At 41.1% G+C, this 24626-nt stretch overlaps 1 protein-coding gene and 1 long non-coding RNA gene across 7 annotated transcripts in view; one reads left to right on the top strand and one right to left on the bottom strand.

Annotated features, from left to right (window-relative positions):
* LOC110393440 overlaps positions 1 to 24626 on the bottom strand; it is a 44265-nt gene that overhangs the window by 19518 nt on the left and 121 nt on the right. Inside the window, exon 2 of the long non-coding RNA XR_002435014.1 lies at positions 4487 to 4559. This is a non-coding gene — a long non-coding RNA (uncharacterized LOC110393440). The remainder of the gene's footprint in view (positions 1 to 4486; positions 4560 to 24626) is intronic.
* LOC110393437 (heterochromatin-associated protein MENT) lies at positions 1360 to 24625 on the top strand. 6 transcript variants are annotated; one of them, XM_021386304.1, is made up of 9 exons: positions 3283 to 3298; positions 3779 to 3835; positions 3941 to 4117; positions 4508 to 4591; positions 4986 to 5123; positions 5688 to 5805; positions 6166 to 6308; positions 7133 to 7300; positions 7945 to 8996. In XM_021386304.1, the coding sequence occupies exons 3-9, from the start codon at positions 3950 to 3952 to the stop codon at positions 8356 to 8358; spliced, it is 1233 nt and encodes a 410-aa protein (XP_021241979.1). In that variant the 5' UTR covers positions 3283 to 3298; positions 3779 to 3835; positions 3941 to 3949; the 3' UTR covers positions 8359 to 8996. The 6 variants fall into 6 exon arrangements, with proteins under 6 accessions (XP_021241978.1, XP_021241977.1, XP_021241979.1 ...); XM_021386303.1 differs by lacking the exons at positions 3283 to 3298; positions 3779 to 3835 and adding an exon at positions 1360 to 2122; XM_021386302.1 differs by lacking the exon at positions 3779 to 3835 and having other exon boundaries at positions 3245 to 3298.

Here is a 24626-nt window from a genome sequence, read left to right as displayed (position 1 = left end):
GTCTTGTTTCTCTGCTGTCAACATCCATTCTGCCTTACCACCTCCATTTCTCATCCTCTCTTGCACTCTTGCATCTTGACTAGCAGGGGCACTTAGCTTGCTTGCTTGCTCTCAGCATATTTCTTTGGGATTTGGAATCTCTCTAGCTTGGCCTTTCCCACCAATCAATCATTCAGTAGACCTTTCTTCCACCTTGATTTTTTGATAACCCTTCTCATCATACTTAAGTCACCACTTGTTTAATTTCTGGCATTTCTTCATTGCCTTGCATAACACTGATTTCTATAACTTTTCAGAAGACTTGACCCACTCTGTTTCTGTAATCAGGCTTACAGTAAAATGCTTGGCACACCATACAGTTTCCTTCCCTTCCTCCTCTTTCCTTCCCTGTTCCCTAGACTCTTACAGATGTTGCCACTACCTTCCCCTTCTCTTACCACCCAAGAGCAGCTCTGCTGTTTTCTGGGACAATACTGTGCCATATTTATCCCTGTTGTATTTTTCTCACTCCATCCTTGCTCACGCTCTGCCAGTGGGGCTGTTTCAGTTCTCGCCCTCCTCCACTGCATGCAAGTACTGTGCACTAACTCAGTATTTTGCAGTGTTTCTCTGAAGTGTTTCCCAGCCATGGATGTAATGAGATTCTTTCATCCACACGAGAAGCAAGGTGTTCAGCCTTACCTCTTTCATGGCCTTGCCTCTGCCTATGCTTCTCACGATCTTCACTCTGAAGCTTTACTCTCAGAGTCTAATTCAGTCAGTAAGCTCTTGACATTTTATGCTGATACACCTTATTCATAGAATCATAGAATGGCTTGGGTTAGAAGGAACCTCAAAAATCATCTAGTTCCAAGCCCCCTGCCAGCCACTAAATTGGGCTGCCCAGGGCCCCATTCAACCTGGCCTTGAACATCTCCAGGGATGGGGCATCCACAGCTTCTCTGGGCAGCCTGTTCCAGCATCTCACCACCTTCTCAGTGAAAACTTTCCCCAACAACTAATTTAAGTCTACATTTGTTTAGTTTAAAACCATTCCCCCTTATCCTGTCACTATGTACCCATGCAAAAAGTTGATTTCCCTCCTTATTTATAAGCTCCCTTTAAGTACTGGAAGGCTGCTATCGGGTCTCCCCTGAGCCTTCACTTCTTCAGACTGAACAAGCCCAGCTCCTTCAGCCTGTATTTGTAGAAGAGGTCTTCCAGTTCTCTAATCATCTTCATGGCCCTGCTCTGGACCTGTTCCAAAAGGTCCACAAATTCCCCGTGCTGGGTGCCCCAGGCCTGGACACAGTACTACAGATGGGGCCTCATGAGGGCAGGGTAGAGGGGGATGACCATCTCCCTCTCCCTGCTGGCCACCCCTCTTTTGATACTGTTGGCATTCCAGGCTGCAAGTGCACACTGCTGGCTTATGTTAAGTTCTTCATCTGCCAGGATCCCTAAGTCCTTCTCAGAAGGGCTGTTCTCAGTGAGTTCGTATCCTAGTACAGACACGTAGTTGGGACTGCTCCAACCCAAGTGCAACACCTAGCACTTGGCCTTGTTGAACCTCATTATTTTCACATGAACCCAATTCTAAAGCCTGTCCAGGTCTCTTCAGAAACCAAGAGTCACAGCTTCACAAGGCTGGAAAGTTGGATCTGCTTACATTCAGAAACTAAACCATGCATTCTGGCTCTGTAATCATTTCACTAGATTTATTTATTTTGAACAACAGACCAGTTGTCTTCATAACACCAGAAGATCATTGAAATGAGTGAACTGTTTTGGTGTCCTCTCAGTAGACAATTGGGGTGTAGCAGTTAAAATGAGATTATGATCCACATTGTTCCTTTGAAATGCCTAAAATTAAAACGTAACAAGATCAACAAGGAACTAAAACGTAACAAGATCAACAAGGAACTAAAACGTAACAAGATCAACAAGGAGGACGAAACTGTACGAGATCTTCTTGGGATTCAGCAGAGAGAAGATCTGAGTAGGCGGGAACAGAGTTGATAAAGGAGAGAAGGAAAGGGAAGTGCAAACTGTACTATATTTCTGAATTTATTCACTGCTTAACACGCAGACACAGAACCTCACTGAGGACAAGACCCAAGTCTTCTCTGTCACAGGATCACAGGTAAACATTTAAACCAATTTAAATAACTTTTATGATGTTTTTAAATGGTGATCTACAGCTTGTATGCCAGTGTAAGTAAATTAAAATATACCAGACTTACACTGCAATCATTATTCTTGATTTATGCTTTTCTAGATGTCATGCCTCATAGAAAATGAATGTGTGAGCTAAGGAAAACAGTTAGTTGGGTGCAGAATCAATCACAGGAAGGAAAATCTTGTCAGGACAGTAGCTATCTTACTAATCAAAATCTTCAGTCCCATGCTTCATCTGAAGCAAAGGCCATTTTCATTCTGCCTTGTGCATGATCAGGCCAGGGGCTCAGAGGAGTAGAGGAAAACAGACAGATTTCTATCCTGATGCTCATTTGGTCAGGTTCTCCAAGGAGAGGAAGTCACTCTGTGGTACAGATTTGGTATAGACTGCATAACGGCTGCCAGCAGAACTAAAGTGATTTGGTAAGAAAAAGCTTGATAAGTATCAGTGGACTTCAGAGATTGACCTGCAATTCTGCCGTTCCATAAATATAAATCTTTTTTAAAATAATAACAACAACAACATTTTCTGGTCTCTCTGTTGGAAAACAACATCAAGTAGGTACTACTGAACAGGTAAGTTAAAGTTTGGAATGCTCATAGCTTATACTTATAGGTATTTGCCAGTTTCTGGGGAAAATAAAATTGCCAGAATATAAAGAAGAGATCGTAGTTAGACTTCATGAAAAAAATGGTAACACTCTAAAAGCAAACAACAACTTTGCCATATATTATACTGGCTGAAATGGGTGGCTAGCCAGAAAAAGCCCATATGCCTAAGAGTTACACTGAAATACATTCTCAGTATCAGCTCCTAATTCTATCTAGATCCAAAATGAGGTAGTAAAAAGCTCAGATGTCCCATGTATGAAAACTGTTTAACCATGTCATGGTTTTATGATTTTCGGTTATTGCTACTCCACATCATAACATCATGTAGTGAATGTACCTGGTTCTCAGAAGAGAAGGACTACTACATTCCCCACGGTACTTTGCTCCTCTGTTACCATTTTCCAGCCGGAGGGAAAAGATAGAAGCTCGCAGTATAAAAACTTGCAGATCACGAGACCTCGTCCCTTTTTCCGCCGTCTCTCGTCTTGGCAGCACCTCGCTCTCCAGCTGTCTTATCGTCGGTAGTAGAGTAAGGGCTACCTTGATTTTGGGACATTCTCTCTCTCTGTATTGGATTTATCAGCTTAAATTGTAATTATATTGTATTATAGTGTGTTGTTTTGCATTCCGATATCTTATTTGGTAAATTAGTTTGTTTCTCCTCAGATTGTTGCCGCTGTTCTTTGCTCTCAGGGCCATCTCCCTACCCTTTTCCCCTTTTCCCTTTTCCCGGGGCGTGGGCCTGTGGGTCCCCCGTCCCCTTCGTCACGGAACCGGGCCGAACACCCGTAAACCGTTGACACTTCCCTGGGAACATTTCTTTGATAAATCATGAATTAAGAATGAAAAGGAACAAAATATGCAGCTTACAAATCTGCACACTTTTGAAAACCAAAGGCAGAAAGAAACATAAATAAAAGTGCAGCTTTACAAAAGAGGACATACCTATAATTATAGGGAAATATTAAATGGATAACAAAAACCTAAAAGAAATTGTTGCTCCCAGCAGGTGGCACATGGTATGTGTAGAAGATAAAACATACAACCAGGCTATTAGTTTCAAAAGGTACCTACGCACTGCATTGCAAATGTAACATTTCTCACTACTATGCACTGCATACATCAATTTGGACACTCAAATACTACAGTTCTGTCTCTTGCCTCTTTCCAGGTTGTAGCAATGGAACAGGTCTCGGCATCAGTTGGCAACTTCACAATTGATCTTTTCAACAAGCTGAATGAGACCAATAGGGACAAAAACATTTTCTTTTCCCCGTGGAGTATATCATCTGCTCTGGCCCTGACATACCTGGGTGCAAAAGGCAACACAGCAAGAGAGATGGCAGAGGTACGTAGCTCTGTGAAACTATGGTGCTCAACACTGCCCAGCACAGCTGTTGAGACACCTTTGTACTATTGTCACAGGGAAAAACTACATTTGGGTTTGCACAAATGCATTGCTATTGCTGAGTGCAATGGCTGTGGAAGGGAGTTCAGCCTTGTAGTGTGCAGACAGAAGGACTGTGCTGATCCTCTGAGAAGGGAGCAATACTGCTCCTTGTTACTGTATGGGATTTACACATACCACACAGCTCCAGTGTCCCTTTGATTAGATCAGAAGATAGCACAGTGGGTTATCATAAGGAGCCAAACAAGACAACCATTTTACCTCCATTAGCTTTTAGGTCATGCAAATTCTTTCATGGCAGTTTCTTACCTTTGGAAACTTTGCTTGCAGGTTCTTCATTTCACTGAAGCTGCAGGAGCTGGAAGCTCCTCTGTGGCCAGACCTTCTCGGGGGAGACCAAAAAGAAGAAAAATGGTATCTATTAGACCTGAAATCCCAAGATAAAGAATCTCTAGAATCAAAATGTCCAGAAACAGTTTAAAGAGTTCAGTATTTCCTGTTTGCAGCTCTCTTTATGTTTAAAGTTTAAAATCCAATACACTTTGCAACATATTCAAGTTCAGTTCCCTTCACTCAGACTCAAAGTATGGAAGCACAAGTCACTGGGATAGTCTGGAAGGTTTGAAGTACGGTAAATCAGTTAATCAAGTCATAAATGGAGCCCTGCAAACTGCAGTGGTGGCAAATTTGGAAAGATAAAAAGTAAGAGAGAGGAACAGAAATCCCTCCCCCACATGCATCCCTTAGCGTGTTTCAAAAACTTCATGCAAAAAACGCAACTGGTAAATGTATAGTTTCTCTTTCCAAGGATCCTGAGCATGAGCAAGCTGAAAACATCCACTCTGGATTCAAAGAGCTCCTGACAGCCCTCAACAAACCCAGAAACACCTACTCGCTGAAAAGTGGCAATCGTATCTATGTGGAAAAAACCTACCCATTGCTGCCTGTAAGTTGAATGGCTTTATTTCAAAGAGGATTGAGAAAAGATGGAAAAGAAAAAATAGTTTGGCACTGTATTCACTTGTCCTTAATAGAATAGATTTGAAGCTGTCTCTAAATGCTGCAAATGATGAGTCTTGGCTTCCAGTGATAAACTTCACTGGAAAATACCAGTTGGTTTTCTCCCAGTATATAAGAATGCATTTGGCTGTAATGCAGGACTCCTTGACTCCTTTTCATGCAATATAGCTTTATCATTAGGAACCTCAATACATACCATTGAAAATGAGATATTAAAATAAGCGCATTCAGGGGATGGGCACAGTCTTCCTACCCTCTCCAAATAAAAGTGGGAACAAGAGAATAAGAGTAGGGAAATGTTTGTCCTTTCATTATTTCCTAACTGTTTACTCACTGCTCAATAGAGAGCAAAAGGCTATATCCTGCAGTCAACTATGTGCAAAAAGTTAACAAGAAGTCCAAGAGCTAACAAATTCCTTTTTGGACAATAAAAATACGGTACAATACAGAATATTTTTTTCTTCCTTTCTTTTTGTATGCCATTTTTCAGACATATATACAGCTCAGTAAGAAATACTATAAGGCAGAGCCACAAAAGGTTAACTTCAAGACAGCACCGGAACAATCCAGAAAGGAAATCAACACCTGGGTGGAAAAACAAACTGAGAGTAAGTTGAGCTCGACCCCAACATCCTTCCTCTCCCTGCTGCTCCCTTTGGGACCCCGTTTCCACACTTGTGACTGTGCCATCCAGGTCACGCCTTCTGGCGTGGACAGTAGATGTCTGCTTCCAGCTGCTTGCCGTGAGACTGTGGCATTTTTTAAGGCAGGAGCCAATTGCTACCCCGGGAGAACTGGGCAGGAAGCAGCAAACAGACTAACTGGTTTATGTCAGGGAAGTAATTCTGGGAGTAGGGCACTGAGGCTTGCACTTTTTCACTAAGGAGTTGAAGTGAGGGGATAAACAATCAAAACATTCCCTCACTGTGTTACACTGGACTAAAGCCTGACTCTTCTGATTTCAAAAGGTAAAATCAAGAATTTACTGAGTTCGAATGATGTGAATAGCATCACCAGGTTGATCTTGGTCAATGTCATTTACTTCAAGGCAGACTGGGAAGAGAAATTTCAGGCAGGAAACACGAATATGCAACCCTTCCGACTGAGCAAGGTAAGCTCCTCTGGTGTCCTCCCCAAAGCAAGCAGACTGGAGACAGCACCTACTGCTGCCATCTTTCTATTTCATCAGTCCTTTGGTAAACAGGCTCTCTGAAAAGTTGTTTACAGCAAAATGTGTCAGTAGTCAGCTCACCAACATTTATGGAATGTTAAGATGCTGCTCAGGCAAAGAATAACTAGATCCAGATGGAACACAGTTTCCAAAAATGCTAGAGTCACTTAAAGCCTTTTTGCAAAACTGAGTTAAAAGGGCTAGACTGCAACAATCAGATATTGAGAGTCCGTGCTTCCTGGACAGGAACTACATGCCATGCGATGGGCAAGTGCAGAATCCAAGCCTCTGTGCTGCACAGTCCAGCTGTGAATACAGCTGCTCAAATACAGATGCAGCAGCATGGCTCCACTGGATGGGTGCATGGCTGAGTGAGACTAGAAGTAATGTTGACAGAGAGAGGAGACCACAAAAAGGCTGCACAACATTTATCCTCTTACACCATAGCTGTTTCACTGCTGTAGTGTTGGGTGGCTGTATGCCATGCCTGTTCTGTCTCCCTGATTCTTGCAGACATTTCTGACTGCCTTCCTCCCTCTTCTGTGGGTTCATGTGCCGTGGAAAAGAGAAAATCAGTTAGCTCAGTCCCCAGCAAAATACTCTGGGACAAGAGCCAAGATCAGCAATATTGTCCAGTCAAGAAAAGCCTTGGGAAAAGAATGTCAAATCTCTGTTACAAAAGCTGCTTATGAAATTTTCCTCTTTACAAGGAATTCCTCTTTTTTCAAGGAATAATTTCTAACCGATAAATAAATACCTTGCAGAACAAGTCCAAGCTCGTGAAGATGATGTATATGAGACATACATTTCCAGTTCTTATCATGGAAAAAATGAACTTCAAAATGATTGAGCTGCCGTACGTGAAACACGAACTCAGTATGTTCATCCTACTTCCTGATGACATCAAAGATGGCACTACGGGTCTTGAGCAGGTAAAAAGTTATGCTGCATCCATTCTGTATCACCACCCAGTCATTAGAACAAAAAGGACAGACTGATGACCATATCTCCTCCTCTGAGGACATGGAGTTTGATCTCTTCCACTAGCTGAGTGAATTTCCTTTAATACCTATCTAATCCTCCCAGGAAGTTTTCTCCCCATTGCGTAATCTTAGTTTGGTAAGGATTGAGGACAAATACAGATGATCAGATGCTTAGTTTTTCAACTGCCCCATGCCTAACACCCAATACCACATGGCTGACATGGGTTAAATCTCCCCACTCTGCATGTTTGGGAGTGATAGTATTGCAGAAGGAGTCAGCCTCTTCTGGAGATGATGTGTCTGCAACAGAGACCTCTCCACTATGACCTAGAGGGTTATGCAGCACCTTGTTCCCATTCTTTTCACCTCCAAATGCATTTACTTATTATCTCAAAAACTAAGATTTCAGTAAGACTGCAGTTACTACAGTAATAAAATCTGCCACTGTGGCTACTACATTTGCAAGGCTGTTAAATCCTGGGCCTCTATCATGTCAAGAACACTATTCATCACTCTCCTCCATTTGATTTGAGCTGAACCCTGGTGGCACAGGGTTTGCAATTATCAAACTCCTCTTATTTCTTAAACAATAGCTGGAAAGAGAACTCACCTATGAGAAGCTGTCAGAATGGGCCGATTCAAAGAAGATGACAGAAACTCTTGTGGATCTGCACCTGCCTAAGTTCTCACTGCAGGACAAACATGACCTCTGTGATACTCTGAGCAACATGGGAATGGCAACTGCCTTCACCAGCAATGCTGATTTCACCGGAATGGCTAGTAAGAGGGATTTGTGTATTTCCAAAGTCATTCACCAGTCTTTTGTTGCAGTTGATGAGAAAGGCACTGAGGCGGCTGCTGCTACTGCTGTAATTGTAGGACTCACAAGTGGGCTTATCAGCCATGTTCTGAAATTTAAGGCTGATCACCCTTTCCACTTCTTCATCAGACACAACAAATCCAAAACCATCCTGTTTTATGGCAGATTCTGCTGCCCAGTAGAATGAATTATTCCTCGCTCCCAGAGGGACCCAAAGTTCACTTTTCAAAGGAAAAACGTGAACTGTAATGTTAAATGCTCAGCCTTCAACCATGTAGCCATAAGTACTGGAAGTCTGTGTCTTTTTTTTTCTTAACTAAGGCAGCGCCCAGACACCACCCTGTGCCTCAAAGACCATTTCTCTACTGCTCCTTTCCATTATGCTGATGAAATTGCCTTTCATAGAAAGCAAATGCTTGATATATAAATGCTAACTTCTGTTCACTTCGCATTTTGTCCTTATTTCCTTAAACTCTCAAGACTGAGGTTGATAAGCATCCCAACCAGCAAAAAAGACCAAGAAAACTACAGGCAACATGCCTTATTGCTAACTATTATTGAAACACGACCTAAATATTCAAATCTGCTTCACATTTTCAATTTCATGTAATTATATCTGTTTCCTCGCTAACATCTGCACAGTTTCCTTGCTACCTGTATGGTTGATAAGCGTACGATTTGCAACTTACGAGTGCCTTTCAGCTAAAATAGTCCCGATATTGACAGAAACACCAGTAAGATTTTTATGGATGCTTCACTTTGTAATTTTGCCACGATCTACATTTAAACAATAAACGAATTTGGAATTGTGCTTGTGCTATGCAAGATTCTGACTCACCTAGCTCCTTCAGAGCGTCCTGTTCAACGGATGGCTGACACACATTTCCACTTTGCTGTTTCAAACTAACCATCACAGCACCACTAATGACAAAGTGCTGAGACACTCTAATAAACCAGTGTCTTATTTCCACTAGATTTCATACAACACCAAAAACACTGCTACTGAACATGCTATCCTAGACATTCAGTAGGCACGCCAAATCAAATCAAAGCCTGTGATTACAGAGTTAAGGCATTTGCCCAGTCTTGTTCAACAACTTCATCAATAATCTAGGTAAAGGAATAGAGTACATCCTCAGCATGTTTGCTGACAATATGAAGCTGGGAGGAGTGGCTGACACACCTGAAGGCTGTGCTGCCACTCAACGAGACGAAGACAGGCTGGAGAGTTGGGTGGAGAGCAACCTGATGAGCTTCAATAAGAACAAGTGTAGGGTCCCGCACCTGGGGAGGAATAACTGCGTGCATCAGTACAGATTAGAGGCTGGCCTGCTGAAAAAAAGCTCTGAGGAGAAAAACCTGGATGTCTTGGTAGAGAACAGATTGGCCACGAGCCAGCAGCGTGCCCCTATGGCCCAGGTGGCCAATGGTATCCTGGTGTGAATTAAAAAGAGTGTGGCCAGCAAGTCAAGCAAGGTGATCCTCCCCCTCTGCTCTGCCCTGGTGAGGCTACATCTGGAGTACTGTGTACAGTTCTGGGCTCCTCAGTTCAAGAAAGACAGGGAACTGCTGCAGAGGGTCCAGCAGAGGCCTGCAAAGTTGATTAGGGGCCTGGAGTATCTCCCATACGAGGAAAGGTTGTGAGACCAGAGACTGTTCAGCCTGAGGTGGATCTCATAACTGTTTATAAATATCTAAAGTGCAGGAGTCAAGTGAATGGGTCCAGATTCTTTTCAGTGGTGGACAGCAACAGAACAAATGGCAATGGCCAAAAACTGCAGTGCAGGAAATTCTATACAGACATGAGGAAGTACTTCTTTACTTTGAGGGTGACAGAGCAGTGGAACAGGCTGCCCAGAGAGGTTGTGGAGTCTCCTTCTCTAGAGATATTCAAGACCTGCCTGGATGCTTTCCTGTGCAACCTGCTGCAGGGAACTGTTTTAGCAGTGGGTTGGACTGGATGATCTCCAAGAGGTCTCTTCCAAGCTCTATGATTCTGTGACTTGAACTTACTTTCACTGTAAGCATCCAGTTTCCCATTTTTGACCACTGCTTAGTGTCAGCCTCCCTTGGACCTACTGAGAAAGCTCGTTTTCTTCTGCATCACGATACACAAGAAATAAAAGTCTGAACAGCGCAAATAGCCCAGAAGAGTGGCTTCCAAACATCCAGTGCTCTATCACCAACATCAGTTTCCTTCACCGGCTTAGGAGGGCAGCAGCTGTGCTCTCCTATGCCTACAAGGAACTGCATAAAGTTTTGTAGCCATTATGATATCCAGTTACCACATGTCACAGAACATTATTTCAAGCAATAACATTTGAATGCTGGAGGGAAGTACTGTAAAAACATATATATACTCTCAGCAAAATTCTACCTATAATTACAGCTCACTCTACACCTCAACGAAAGGTAGTCTATTTGGAAATATACCTCCACCCAACAAAGCATATCTGCACCTTCTTTGTACACCATGCTGCACTCAGCGCCCTCCCTACCCTGTAACCCCCAGCTCAGGGTTCAGCTGTCTGCCACTGAGTACCCACCTTGGTTCAGCCCAGCTGCATGCTATTGACTCAGCTTTACAAAGAAATGCATTAAGGTGTGGAAAAGCACGCAAGTGAAAGCTACACAAAATAAGTAAAGTAAAAACACAAAGAAGTTATTGTCAGGATGGAATAGTCAGCATAGCAAGGACTCAAGAGGATAAATGCTTGCACACAGGGGTGTAAAACTTTAATTAAAAAAAAAACAAACTCAAGAATTGGAATTCTCAAGCTTGTCCAGGTCCTTCTGAATGGCAGCAAAACCCTCTGGTGTATCATCCACTCCTCTGGGTTTTGTATTGTCTGCAAACTTGCTGAGGGTGCACTCTATCTCAGCATTCTGGTCATTAACAAATATATAAATAGTACTGACACTGGTGTTAACCGCTGGGGTACACCACTAGCGACTTAACTTCAGGTGGGCTTTGTGCCACTGACCACAACCCTCTGGACCTGGCTGGGTTCACTTATCTAACCCATCATTTGTCAGCCTGGCCATAAGGATATTAGAGGAAAGAGTGTTAAACGTAGTTTCTTAAGTCAAGGTAAACAACATTCAGTATTCTCCCCTCATCAAAGTGGCTAGCTGCCTCACGGTAGAAGGCAATCAGGTGAGCTAAACATGACTTTCACTTCATATATAAATCCTGACTACTCTCAATCTCCTTCTTGTTCTTCATGAGTTTCACAACAGCGTCCACCTCTGTGGTAGACTGACCTCCAGACAAGCAGAAACGGCAGAGGGAGTATGGAATAATAAAGACAAGGAATGTTACAGTGCTGGTGCATTTTTAGTGCTCAAGGTTTGGATGCAGAAAAAACCCAGCAACATAACAACCTATTGAACTAAAATGCAAATGTACCAATATTTTTTAAGGTTTTTATTTTACCATCAGTAACTGGAACGAGAAAATCCCTTTTAAAATATTATTTATAGTCCAGTCACTTACATGTCTACTGCAACCACTGTGATATTCATTCACCTTTGCTCTCTTGTAGGACAAGGCTGAATGGGACTTCCCACAGAGTAAAAAACTGTAATTGGACTTTTAGTCTAGCACTCCTTTTAAATTGTGCTGGTTTTTTTAACCAGGCGTAAGTGCAAATGCCCAGATGGACCAAACCACAGAATAAATTGATCACAGGTATAGGAGTACTACAACGGAATAGGCAGAAAGATACAACCTCACATCCACACTGAGAAAGCTGGGGATGAAAGATGACTTCATCAGAATGCCCCAGAAAAGCGACTTGTTTTATCAGAAAACTTCTTATGACCATTTGTCAGAGACCAACCTATTTGTGGCCAACAGGTCAAGCAGGGGTTTTGATGCTGCAACACATTGTTTCTACCATTCTGTTTGCAGCAAGCCACTATTTTCCTTCCTCCACGTGGCACAGCAAAACCAAGAGCACCTTTTCTTTCCCGTGTTTTCTCCCCTTTGAAACTCTTCTCCCTCTTACTAAACAGGATCTTGCAGCAGATACCACAGAGTGTCCACACAGTTTGGGCACCCTTTTGTAATTTTCCTGTATTTTTGGCCAATCTTTGTAGCCTGTAGTACAGTAATTATCGCTATTAACTGCTTTTTTACTTCTCCTAAAATTCAGCCAAATAGGTAACAGCAGTTTCAGATATCCAGCAAGAACATTTCTTAACCACATAACTAAACATAATAGCGTCCAATAGATTTCTGAATAAAGAACATGAGATGGATATTCCAGGTATGAAAAATGTGCACACTTAGAGAGAGAACATGTGAAAAAAGATAGGTATATGTGTCACAGTCAGATTCAAAGTGAATAGGAATATAAAAATTTAGTTCTAAGTATGGTTTTGTACTCTTTATACTAATGTTTTTCCACATAGGTTGACTGCATGCTGGTAACTGGTTTACTCTGCACATGTCATAACTGGGGGCACAAGGCAGTCCTAAGGCACTCCTAAGTAACCATACATGAAGTAGAAAACATATATAATGACTGCAAAGGAAATGGATAGATGCTTTTAATCCAAGTATTAGATAAAAATAGGAATTGCTAATTACACTGGTTAAAATAAAATGCCTGTGTCCAGATAACTGTCTTGCATTATATCTTTACTGATCTCTGATTTCATATAATCTGCTACTTCTACTCTCTACTACAAGACAACAAACAGTCTCAGTAAATTAAATAATTACAAGCAGAGCCTCCAAGCAGCTCTGCAGCTTTTTGTGAGTGGCCCAAACTCCCTCCATTCCTAGAAGATAATAAGCTTGGCACAGTGCAGGGCCTGTAGGTTATCTAAAGCATCTTCACCTCCTCTTCTAGGAGGAGATGCATTCTCTGAAAGCACCATCCACCCGTTCAAGTAAATACAATGCTCACTTAGATTTCATTGCTTAGTTTAGGTGACTGTGACTACCGTCTGAGTTTCCTTGAGGATCTGACTGCTGAGACATAAAACGATTAAGTGTAAAATATCACAAAATAAGGGCTTCATGTGACCTGACAACCACAAGTATTCAAATCTTTCCAATCTGAAATCTGACAACAGGATGAACAGCCTAGTTCAGTACTCCTTTACAGTCACATCTTTGAGATAGCTTCTGCTAATTCCCTAGTTCATAGAGTAAAAAGAAAAGGAAACTGTAAAATTATTTCAGCATGTCCCTTGTCAATGCACTCTTGCTGTACTCTTTTCTGCAATTCCTACATACTTGCAGACAAAGGTTGTGGAGGGCACCACTGGGAAAAAGGCATACTGGGCTTCATGTTTCAGGACACACACTGACTAACAGTGGTTTTGAATTGACCTCTCTCTCCTTATCTCTTTCTCTGTAATTCTGAAAGCCAGAGATGGAGAGAAGAAATGGGAATAAATGAGGAAACAGGCATATTAGTACAAGAAGAGGATGTTGGGAAGAGAAGGGAGGCGTAACCATTTCTACATTTCCAAAAGTATTCATTGCCTCACAGACCGCCACAGATCCTGACTGAAGAAACAACTCTTCCCTCTCTCGCAGGATTTCAGGTAGTGTAAATATTCATATCTAAATAACCAGCTTTATTTTGACAATCTTAAAAAGTTATATAAATTCTCTAGAACTGAGTGACCAAATGATGGCTTAAATATCATGCAGGGAAAGGGAGCATTCAAGTCTTCATGCAAACTGCAGCCTTTAGGAAAACACCGTACAAAGGGCACAATGTTCAGGATGCACATCCGGACTGGGCAAAAAACCTATGCAGCCTGAGAGTGCAAAAAGTTTGCTCACCTGTAGGCAGGGTGCCCTAATCACCAGTTGATTTAGGATCAGAGGACTAAGTGCAGACTGCAGAAGAGAATGCACTCCTACTGATCCTGGAGTTGAGCACACGTGACTGCATGACTCCATAACAGTGTTTTAGACACTCAGCACTGTTCAAGCCTCTGCTTTATTTATATTAAATAACTACTGGATCGGCATCTAGACTTTACTTTCCCAGGTGACCAAAGTGGCTATTAGACAGGCGACGTTCATACAAACACACATGCTCTCTCTCTCAAGCCCTAGAAATGGTTGATTGCTGTGTGCAGATTCAGTTCTGACATGCTCTGGCAATACTGGAGATACTGGTTTGAAATTCTTTAAGCAAAAACATTCAGCTCAGCCCAGTTCCCTAGATATGCTCTGGGAGTATCTAGCTGATTAGCTCCTCCTGGCACAGCAGTATGAAATACCAGGCTTAAGGTAAAATGCTTTAGGTATGAGCTAAGCTGCAGGACATTCACCTCTGAAGCACACCTGAGAATGATTCAAAGCTGTTTTGAAGCACTCGGAAGCTTTGAAATCCAAATTTGAGAACCCCAGAAGCTCCTGCTATCTCTAAGACTGAACAGCAGCTGGTTTTTGGGACTGCTGATTTTGATTCAAGCATGCGAACTGTGAGTGAAGCTGGACTGAAACTTCCAGTTGTTTTTGCTGATCTAATGCTCAGTCTTTCAATTGATGCAATCCTGCACTGACAACAGAAATTTCTGAATTTATCCTAATATTTGTCAACAGTATTAAATTCATCTAAAATATGTTAGTAAGAACCACGAGTCTGTTCTGGACCCAGGTATGAAAAATTACTTTAACCCTGGGGTTTCTATGTTTTTGTTATTATCTTTGATTTTGTCCCATAAAGACGGAAGCAGAAAGAGAAGGGGAAATCTGCATATTCTGATAAACCAGCAAGAAACCAGAGCAGAGCTGTTGTTTAAAATGGGAATTGTTTGGAGTTGTATGTAAGACACAAGAGTTTACTTGAAAAACAGTCATTGACAAATCCAGCTACAGTTGCCAAATGTAGGCCTATGTTCACATCTACAGATCCCCATCAGCCTTCTAAAGCATGTGACAAACGGCATGAATTCACAATACTTCTTTCAGCAGAAAACAATGAAGTTTAAGGAAATAGGAATAAAAACTCAGAGCAGCACAGTGGGAAGTATTTCTGTTTCACTCCCTCGGAATGGAAGAATAATTCTATGAAACTTAAGCGCTTTTTAAAAACAATTTTGGTTTGTGAAAACATTTCTAACTAAAATAGTGTTTATCTGATGATGAATTAGTGAAAGAGCTGAAACAAGAATATAAACACTTAAGAGTGATGAGAAAGGGAGAAATAGTGCAGGTCTTAAAAAGAGACTTGCTATCTGACTGCTCTTGGCATTTTGGCCATTACAGGGCCAACCCAACAATGCTCACTTAGATTTCATTGCTTAGTTTAGGTGACTGTGACTACCGTCTGAGTTTCCTTGAGGATCTGACTGCTGAGATCTCCCGTCAGCAACTTCCCATTTTCTTGAATATCGTGAAGAAGCAGTCATCACATCTCTCTGCTAATCATTTGCCTCAGGCTGTATCGATGGAGTCTTTCTCAGCATCAATCAACAGCTTCACCTTGGACCTTTACAAAAAGCTGGATGAAACTTCCAAAGGACAAAACATTTTCTTTGCTCCTTGGAGTATTGCAACTGCTCTCGCGATGGTCTATCTGGGTGCAAAAGGTGACACAGCAACCCAGATGGCTAAGGTAAGCTCTGAAATCAGCAGTGTATCACCTTAAAGCTGGCTCCCACCTGCCTTGCATTATTCACCTGCCTACATGGAACAAAAAGGAGCAATGTGAGAGAACAGTGATTTGCCATCGTGTTGGGTGCAAGAAATAACACTCCACGCAGTCCTGCAGGACACTGTTCTTTCAATTTATTTCAAAAAGAGCTTTCTTCTCTGCTACTACCTCTACATTTAGCTTACACTTAGAGTTGCCAGAGCAATGCAACTGGTCTGGCAGAGTGAAGTTACTGACATTAGAGACTGTCTACTCATTCTCCACACCCAGTTAGTAAGCTCTCTGAACACAAGCTTGGCTGCATAGCAGCAGCAGAAACATCCTTGCTTGTGACATGGTTAGTCCATAAATAAGGTAATACACCCATAAAGGAGGGAAGGTTTAGATTGGATGTCAGTGGGAAGTTCTTCACAGAGAGAGTGGTGAGGTGCTGGAACAGGCTGCCCAGAGAGGTTGTGAATGCTCTGTCCCTGGAGGTGTTCAAGACCAGGCTAGATGGGGCCCTGGGCAGCCTGGTCTAGTACCAGATCTGGAGGTTGGTGGCCCTGCCTGTGGCAGGGGGGGTTAGAGCTTGATGATCCTTGGGGTTAAGCCATTCTATGATTCTAAGAATAATGGGGGTATACTAGAAATGAAAATATGATACCACTTATATATCACTTTTGCAAAACTTTCAGTGGTGTACTCCTAGATTATATGCATTTACAGAAATACATTACTCGGTGTAATATACTCCAGAGTTTTACAGTGGTGCCTCAATAGTAAGACTCTGAACCACACTACGTTGTTTGTTCTGACTGATAATGTTCTGAAAAATCAGAATTTCAGATCACATGGCTAAGCATGAATTGACCATTTATCCAAACAAATTCATGTCTGAGCAATCATATTGATCTTTTATTAAGCAGTAAATATGACTAAACTTTACATAATTATGATACAGTTATAGAACATAAATCTAGAGTAAGGTCCTGTTCTTAATAACTTTAATAGATTAACATTGCGTACGATCGCTGAATTATCCTAAGTACAAAACTAACATCATTACCTAACACTAGAGCACTTCTATCTTCACAAAACAAACTGTCCTTATGAAAATTTATCATCGCCACAGGTTCTACATTTTAACCAGACTGCAAGAGAAGAAAGTCCTTCTGAGATGACAGCACCTTCTCTGGGGAGACCAAAGAAAAGAGACATGGTATTTATTATGACAAGACTCACAGAAACAAATCTCAGAATTGGATAGTTCAGCATGACTGCTTTGACCTTCTAAAATGTGTTTGTCTATACCTACTGTCCTATTTCACTAAGAACTATACATAAAAAATGTGAACAAGCAGGTAATATTACTGTAAAACTCATGAACTCAGGACTTCAAAGCAGAATATTTCTAGAGACACTAGAAATATTTTGACTGACCTTCACACTGTGTTACTTGCTTTTAGCTGGTCTATGGCAATAGGAACAAGTAATATGCTTATTAGCTTCAGGATTTTTTTTTCTGGACTGGAAAACAGCCATTGCCTTCACATCTGACTCCAGTCCTACCCTCTTAAACTCTGTTCCACCTTTGCTATGCATGGACACATCAGGCAAACAAAATTCCCCCCTAAGCTAGCACATGCTGATTCACCCTTGCTCATTAGCTCCCCAGAGACTTGACAGCAGGATGAACTGCATAGAACTTTTTTTCAAATGAACTCCTTAAGCCTCAAAGGGCTGTAAACTCAAACAAGCTGCGTTTCTTTAGCACAGAAACTAAAAGAGAGCTCAAAGAAACCAAGTTAGAAAAAATTGGAAATAAAAAGGAGCAGTTACATCGTTCTCCCTCTAGATGGTCAGGGTTTAATATTCAAGATAAATCATTGTGTCCATGTTCATTTTATCTATTCGCTGCCTTTCTAAGTTGTAGCAAAGTCTGCCTGGTGTAGTCCTTCAGACATTTCTCTCCATTACCTCTTCACTATGTCCCCATTGCCTTGTAAAACCTATCTGCTATCCTATCCTCTGACTACCAAATTCTTCCCCACGTGTCCTTTCTGGAAGCCTGTATCTCAGCATGCATGAAAATAGACCAGAGCAAGGAATGCCTCCTCACCAATCTTATGACAAGACCCCATGCATCAGCAGCAAAGAATCTCAGTGTCTCACGTGTAGTGCATGGTATATGCCATGGAGCAGGAAATTATACTGAAGTAGCTCGTGGGGAGCAGGGGACAAGCAGCTTAGCCCTATACTACCAAAGCAACAGCTGACAAGCAAGCTCCTGCTCCCTAAAACCATCAACACTGACATTCTGGACAGGTTCCTTCCAAAATCCAAACAGCAACAGCAAAATTCACATCAAACAGAAAATCCAAATCAACTCCATTCCCTGACATCAGTACCTGTCTGAACAGAGTACCTCCTCAAAAGCTGCCATGATGCCTTAATGGTTCTCGTGATAATCAAAATTAGCCTTGACTACAACTGAAACAAGAAGACTCAGCTGTGCAGAATCAAATCGTAACCCCACAGACATAAAACAATTTGTCCAGCTACACACAGTGCTGCAAAAGTGCCAGATACTCAAATAAGAGCTCCATCCCTGCACACACTTTTTAAATTAAAATGACCTGGTGCTTTATAAATAACCACAGAATGCATAAAGCTTCAGAGAAAAAATATTTCCATACTAATTGATGCCTCTTTGCAAGGGTCCTGAGCATGAGGAAACTCAAAACATCCACTCTGGCTTCAAAGAACTCCTGTCTGCCATCAACAAACCCAGAAACACTTACTTGCTGAAAAGTGCTAACCAACTGTTTGAGGACAAGACCTACCCATTACTGCCTGTGAGTTGAACATTTTTGCTTAAGAATATTTTGACATACAGAGGTATTACCAATGGCGACAATCACAATTTTCCAAATGTTCTGCCTTTTAAATCTACTGCAGCCTTTAGAACTATAAGAGTTCTACAGCTGAACTACAGGAAGCTCCCATGTCTTTGGAGCCTACTACTTGTTAGCATCACTGTTGGTTCATTTTTCCTCCAAAGGAAGCTTCTCCATATCACTGGTCATCCTTCTCTCCCTTCTCGGTATCTACGATATTCTAGCATTTCTGAGATGAGGAGGCCAAAGCTGCACAGAAAAGTCAAACTATAGGCACACCATAGCTTTAGAGAGTGGCATATTAACTTTCTCCCTTTTATAACATTGTCATTTCTTTCAACTCTTCACATGATAATAGCTTTTTTTACTTTACTGGACAGGTTTTTTTTATGCAACTGCCCATTAGAACTTCAACACCTCATTCCTAACGAGTAATAATCATCCTTATTATTACTCTTCATTGGATCATTTACAGATATTTCAGTATTGATACTGTAATCTATTTCCTCTATTTCCAAATGGATACTTCCATGGGACTAGTAGTAGACATGTAGTCCCATGGCTTCTACAAAAGCCTTTCGTGAGAAGTCTTCCAAAATGCCTTTTGGTAATCCAAATAGGCTGTAGTGGTTTGACCTTCTTACTTGCAGGCTTCTTCACACCTTCAAAAACCTCCAACAGATTTGTGATGTAGGACTTCCTATTACAAAATGCTGTTCCAATACATCATGCTTATCCATATGCCCAGCAGGCCTACTTATTCATTTGCCCTGTACAGACTCATGAGTTTGTAATTCTCTGTATCTTTGAAATCTTTTTAAGAAATGACATTTTATTAATCATCTTCCAGTCTCTTGGAAGGTGGCATTAAATGAGGTTACCGTTCTTTCATCTTGTAGTTAGTTTCGGTCTCCTGAGTAATTAGTCATTAAATTAAATCAGTCCTACTGAATGCTTGTTGCTCATGTTCTCCATAAGTTTGTGTAACTTCATCTTAAGATTAATCAGGCAATTTCCTGCTGGGAATCTCCATGAACTGTTTCATAGAAGACAGCAATGTAAAAGTCAGTTCTAATTTATTCTACCATTATATTCCCTTTATATCTGACCCTCTATTGACCTCACAAACTCTTAGCAAGTTCCTTGACTCTGAAGCAAATCTAAAAACATTTTTTCAACCTTATGTGAGGCTACTCTTCCCTCTGGTACTGAACTCTGTATCATAAAGCAGGAAAATGTACTTCAGTGATATAAGAAGTTGTTCTGAGAAATCAAAAATTTAAAAAAAGGTGTAGAATGTTTATTTCACGGGATCTCAAAACTATAAATCTGCATTTTGGATTTAAAAAATAAAAATTTGAAGTATCATTCTCCATAAAACACAAATAATGAATTTTGATCAGTCCTTACTTATTATTTAACATGGAATGTATCAGAATTTATTTTAAGAGTTATCTAGTTTCAAATGAATTATATTTTCTTCATGTGTTAGTACATTGCATGACCTGTTGAAATGATTTTTTCAACTATTTTTGTAGCTTAAATTTAACTATATAAGCATACATTTTCCAATTCTATCTTCCAGAAATTCTTAGAACTCATCACAAGGTACTACCAAGTAAAGCCACAAGCTGTAAACTTTAAGACAGATGCAGAACAAGCCAGAGCACAGATCAATTCCTGGGTTGAAAATGAAACTGAGAGTAAGTACTGCTCTGATGGCTTTTTCTTCTCCCACTTTGAAATCAATTGCATTTCCACTTGAATCGTTCTTGCAGCAAGGGATCCATAAAAGATAGAAACTGGGAGAAGCGATGAACAAATTGCCATTAAATGTCTTGAAGAAAGCTTACCACTGAAACTAACTGCTGCCCCTTGCAAAGTCTTTCCCTTGATTCTTCACGTCATAGCCTCTTCTGAATTATTTCTGTTCATAAGGACGTAGAAGTAAATACGGAATGGCTCCACTCTGATTAGTGAAGGTTTTACTTTGCAAGCTTCAACTGGTCGCAGCTAACTTCACAGAACTTCCATACCTTACACGCTTTTTAACATCTTTTACCACCAAAACTGAAACAAATATGCTTTAAAAAATAGCAATGCTTCAAAAGCCATTTATATATGTACACCATGAAAAATGTACAGGAAAAAAAATCTTCAAAGTGCAAACACTTTTGCAAGATAGCTAGGCACAGAGAAAGCACAACTGAAATCGGCGAGTTGTGCAGTCACACTGAATAAACAGTCCTATTTGTTTGATTTTTAAGGGAAGATCCAGAATCTGCTACCTGCAGGATCTCTTGATTCTCACACTGTACTGGTCTTGGTAAATGCTATTTACTTCAAAGGAAACTGGGAAAAGAGATTTCTGGAAAAAGATACATCTGAGATGCCGTTCAGATTAAGCAAGGTAAATTCCTTCAATATGTCTATTATTGCAGAGCAAGAATCCCCTACATATTTCACCTGCATTTCATATGCCACTGCAACACTACTCATAGTAGTAGCAGATGGTATAAACTCTCTGAGAACAGCAACAGTGAAAACAAATGGCAGCCTCACTGATGCAGATGCACGAGAACAGGATTTTCAGTTAAGTTAGTAGCTTCTTGGTACCCAAACAATTGAAAACACCATTGTTAAGCAGCTTAAGGACAAGAGGAAATTTCTGTAATTACTGAGATACTATTTTCAGAAGGAATTGAGTTACTTCTGAGAGGAGTACTTAAACACCTAGGTCTCTTTTTATGCTTTTGAGACAGAGGCTCTATAATCTGAGCTCAAGTAATCTAAACTAAATGTTCTTTCCTAATACCCCAGCCACTGCGTAAAACCTCAAATGGAATTTTCGAGAGGGTTTGTGATTTTAGCCACATGTGTGTGGATGATGTGTTCAGTATGCACTAAGGGCATGACTGAGCTTACAGTATTTCAGTTATTGTGAATGGACAATTTACAGTAGCTGACAGCATGCGTATTTTTGGTTTGTGTGAAAAGTGAACAAAAAGAATTTTCAATCGAAACACTTACCTTGTTTGACATAGATTACAAGTGCAAACACCTTTTGTATGCCTGGTGATGCGAAGCAATTGTGTCGATACTGTGGTTGCGTTATCTGAAACCTACATGTGCAGCTTTAGGATCTGTCATAGTGCATGATGCACAGAAAGGGTTTAATTCAGAGGGTGACTGATAGCAGAGCCTGCAAACAGATAAACTTTTGCACTTCTGTAACAATGGAAAAGAGAGGGTGGATATATCAGTGAAGGTCTCTGAAGACAGCATAAGAGTTCAGAAGATTATCGTGTAATCCGATTTCATTTGGTAATCCAAACCTCTATGGTTTGGGGAAGAGGAAAAGCTAGCACAGATCACAGCAAATACGGTTCATAGGTAAATTCAGTCAATCAGTACTGTCTGGAAGTATGCAAAAGAGCTGATGACATCCAGAGAACAAAAATCAACATTTCCCCCCCCCCCCCCAATCAACACATTCACTCAAGAAATGTAAAGTTTTGGAGAAAACTTGAAACATACAAGGTAGTTACTCATCTACCAAAGCTAGCTCTTTCAAAAGAATAAGAAATACACTGCATGTAATTAAGTTAGCAGGTAGTGTCCATGCTTACTTTTTTGTTCTTGAAGATCTCAGTGACTTTGAAACAGGAGAAAGGGCACTGTAAAAGTATTCAAATCTTGTCAAGTCTTATACTTGTTTACAATTTTTTTGCTTTCAGTTCAACGAAGCAAGTAATCTTTACCATTCACCTTAAGGAATAAGTACTACTTATCTTTTTTTTTTTTTTTTAATATCTGAATTGTTTCACAGACTAAGACAAAACCAGTACAGATGATGTTTCTAAGAGAGACATTCTCGATGTTCCATGAACGAACGATGAAATTCAAAATTATTGAGCTGCCGTATGTGGAAAATGAACTCAGCATGTTCGTACTCCTACCAGATGACATCAGTGATAACACTACTGGTCTGGAGCTGGTAAAACTGACATACTGCATCACATACACTATGAGGCATTAACAGAAATAGATGGAAACAGTGAGGAAAAATGAACTTCAAAATCATGGCAGGAAGGGGTTTGATGCATGCATACTTTGGTTCATAAGCTATAACACAAAGACTTCTCAGCCTAGGTTTCAGAGCACCTGTTAATGATGCAAACACAATCATCTACCTCAGGATACACCTAAAAAAGTATGCCCACACTACTCTCAGCCTATTTGCTTTTCTACTGCCAGAATAGCAGAATAATGAAAGCAAGAACCAAATCTAAAACACCATGCCCTAATCTTTAGAGAGCTCTATTAATCAATTTTATGTCATCCACAGTCCAGATTTCCACCTGATATTTTGTAATGAGGTTTCTCAAACTCAGTGCTGACTACCTTGACCCACAAGGTATCAGCAGCCACTCATGACCATGCCAGATCAGTTTCTGAATCTAAGCAGATTAGGGCAAACATCCTTTTATTTGCTCTTCAGGTCTCATGTATTCCACTTACTTATCAGTACTAAGAGAAATGCTTTACATATTCACACATAACAAGCACTTATTAATATGGTTATGTCGGACACTGCATGAAAGCAATACTTCTCATATCCTCTTCCAAAATAATGAATTATTCTGAAGGTTCACTCTACACCTCACTGCATTTAAGGAAATAGACAGGAATATAGGTCACTCAGCACTATGCAGGATCGTATCCTAAGAACATGGAGCACATTTCAGCTGTATCCATAGCTGGTAGTTGGACCTTTTAAATCTAGAGCATTAGACACTAGTGTGAACATGCCTCCTTTTTGCCTGTTGCATTATGACTATTTTCTTACAAAATTCATTGCAGGTAGAAAGAGAGCTGACCTACGAAAAACTAGCTGAATGGTCCAACTCAGCCAATATGATGAAAGTCAAAGTGGAACTGTACTTGCCGAAGTTGAAGATGGAAGAAAATTACGATCTTAAAACCACTTTGAGCAGCATGGGGATACAAAATGCTTTTGATTCTGTTCAGGCTGATTTCACAGCGATGTCAGCAAAAAAGGACCTCTTCATATCAAAAGTTATTCACAAAGCTTTTGTGGAGGTCAATGAAGAAGGTACCGAGGCAGCAGCTGCCACAGGTGTCCTGGTGAAAAGGTCAAGGACACTTACAGTAACTTTTAAAGCTGACCACCCTTTTCTCTTCTTCATCAGACACAACAAATCCAAAATCATCCTCTTCTTTGGCAGACTCTGCTCACCTTAGTCAGAGTTACTCCCTGCTCTACGGAGTAGGAGATGCTGGCTTGCCAGCTCAGGGGCAAAACTTGATACTCCTGCTGCAACTGAGGGGACTGGGACCTGAACCCTTTCTCTTTCAGACTACACATTCCACAGCCTGAGGCAAAGCTTCTACTACTGCAGAAAGATAGCCATAGCAGTGCCTGCGGGTGCACACACCTTGCATTGACAGAGCAACTCTGGTGAGCATTCCCATCAGACTGAGCAAGCTCCATCCCCTAACTACTGTAAGCCATGGCATTCCATCCCTTCCCCTTGCAGCGATGCATACAAATGTGAGGCACTATCTTCACTCTCACAACAAGACCTCCTGATTCAGATGCACCTTCACACTTCCTCCCACCCTGCCATAATGAGCCCCTGCTCCTCTTTAGCTCTTGATCGGCTCTTTGCATTACAGAGGCAAACACAGCGCCTTGTTTGGCTCACACACCCCAAGCTTAAGCCTTCACCAGTTCACCACCATTCCACTGATTGCCCCAAAGAAATAACAACAAGTGCAAGCTCTCATGCAGGCTATTTCCTCACACAGAGATGCAGGTGAGGCAGAAGAGCCTGGCCCACGCTGCTCAACCTCTGGCTACAGCAACAGCTCATCTCTACTCAAAACAGCACCTGCTTCAAAAATAGCAATACTAATAATAA

Source organism: Numida meleagris, chromosome 2, assembly GCF_002078875.1.
Source record: "Numida meleagris isolate 19003 breed g44 Domestic line chromosome 2, NumMel1.0, whole genome shotgun sequence".
NCBI classification, from domain to species: Eukaryota; Metazoa; Chordata; class Aves; order Galliformes; family Numididae; genus Numida; species Numida meleagris.
Note: the sequence above shows the minus strand (reverse complement) of the source record. Positions and strands in the feature narration are given on the sequence as shown.

Coding starts and splice junctions, on each gene's coding strand:
- LOC110393437 (XM_021386303.1), top strand. CDS start 3,950: ATGGAACAGGTCTCGGCATCAGTTGGCAACTTCACAATTGATCTTTTC. Junction 4,118..4,507: donor CAGCAAGAGAGATGGCAGAG/GTACGTAGCTCT, acceptor CTTTGCTTGCAG/GTTCTTCATTTCACTGAAGC. Junction 4,592..4,985: donor GACCAAAAAGAAGAAAAATG/GTATCTATTAGA, acceptor TCTCTTTCCAAG/GATCCTGAGCATGAGCAAGC.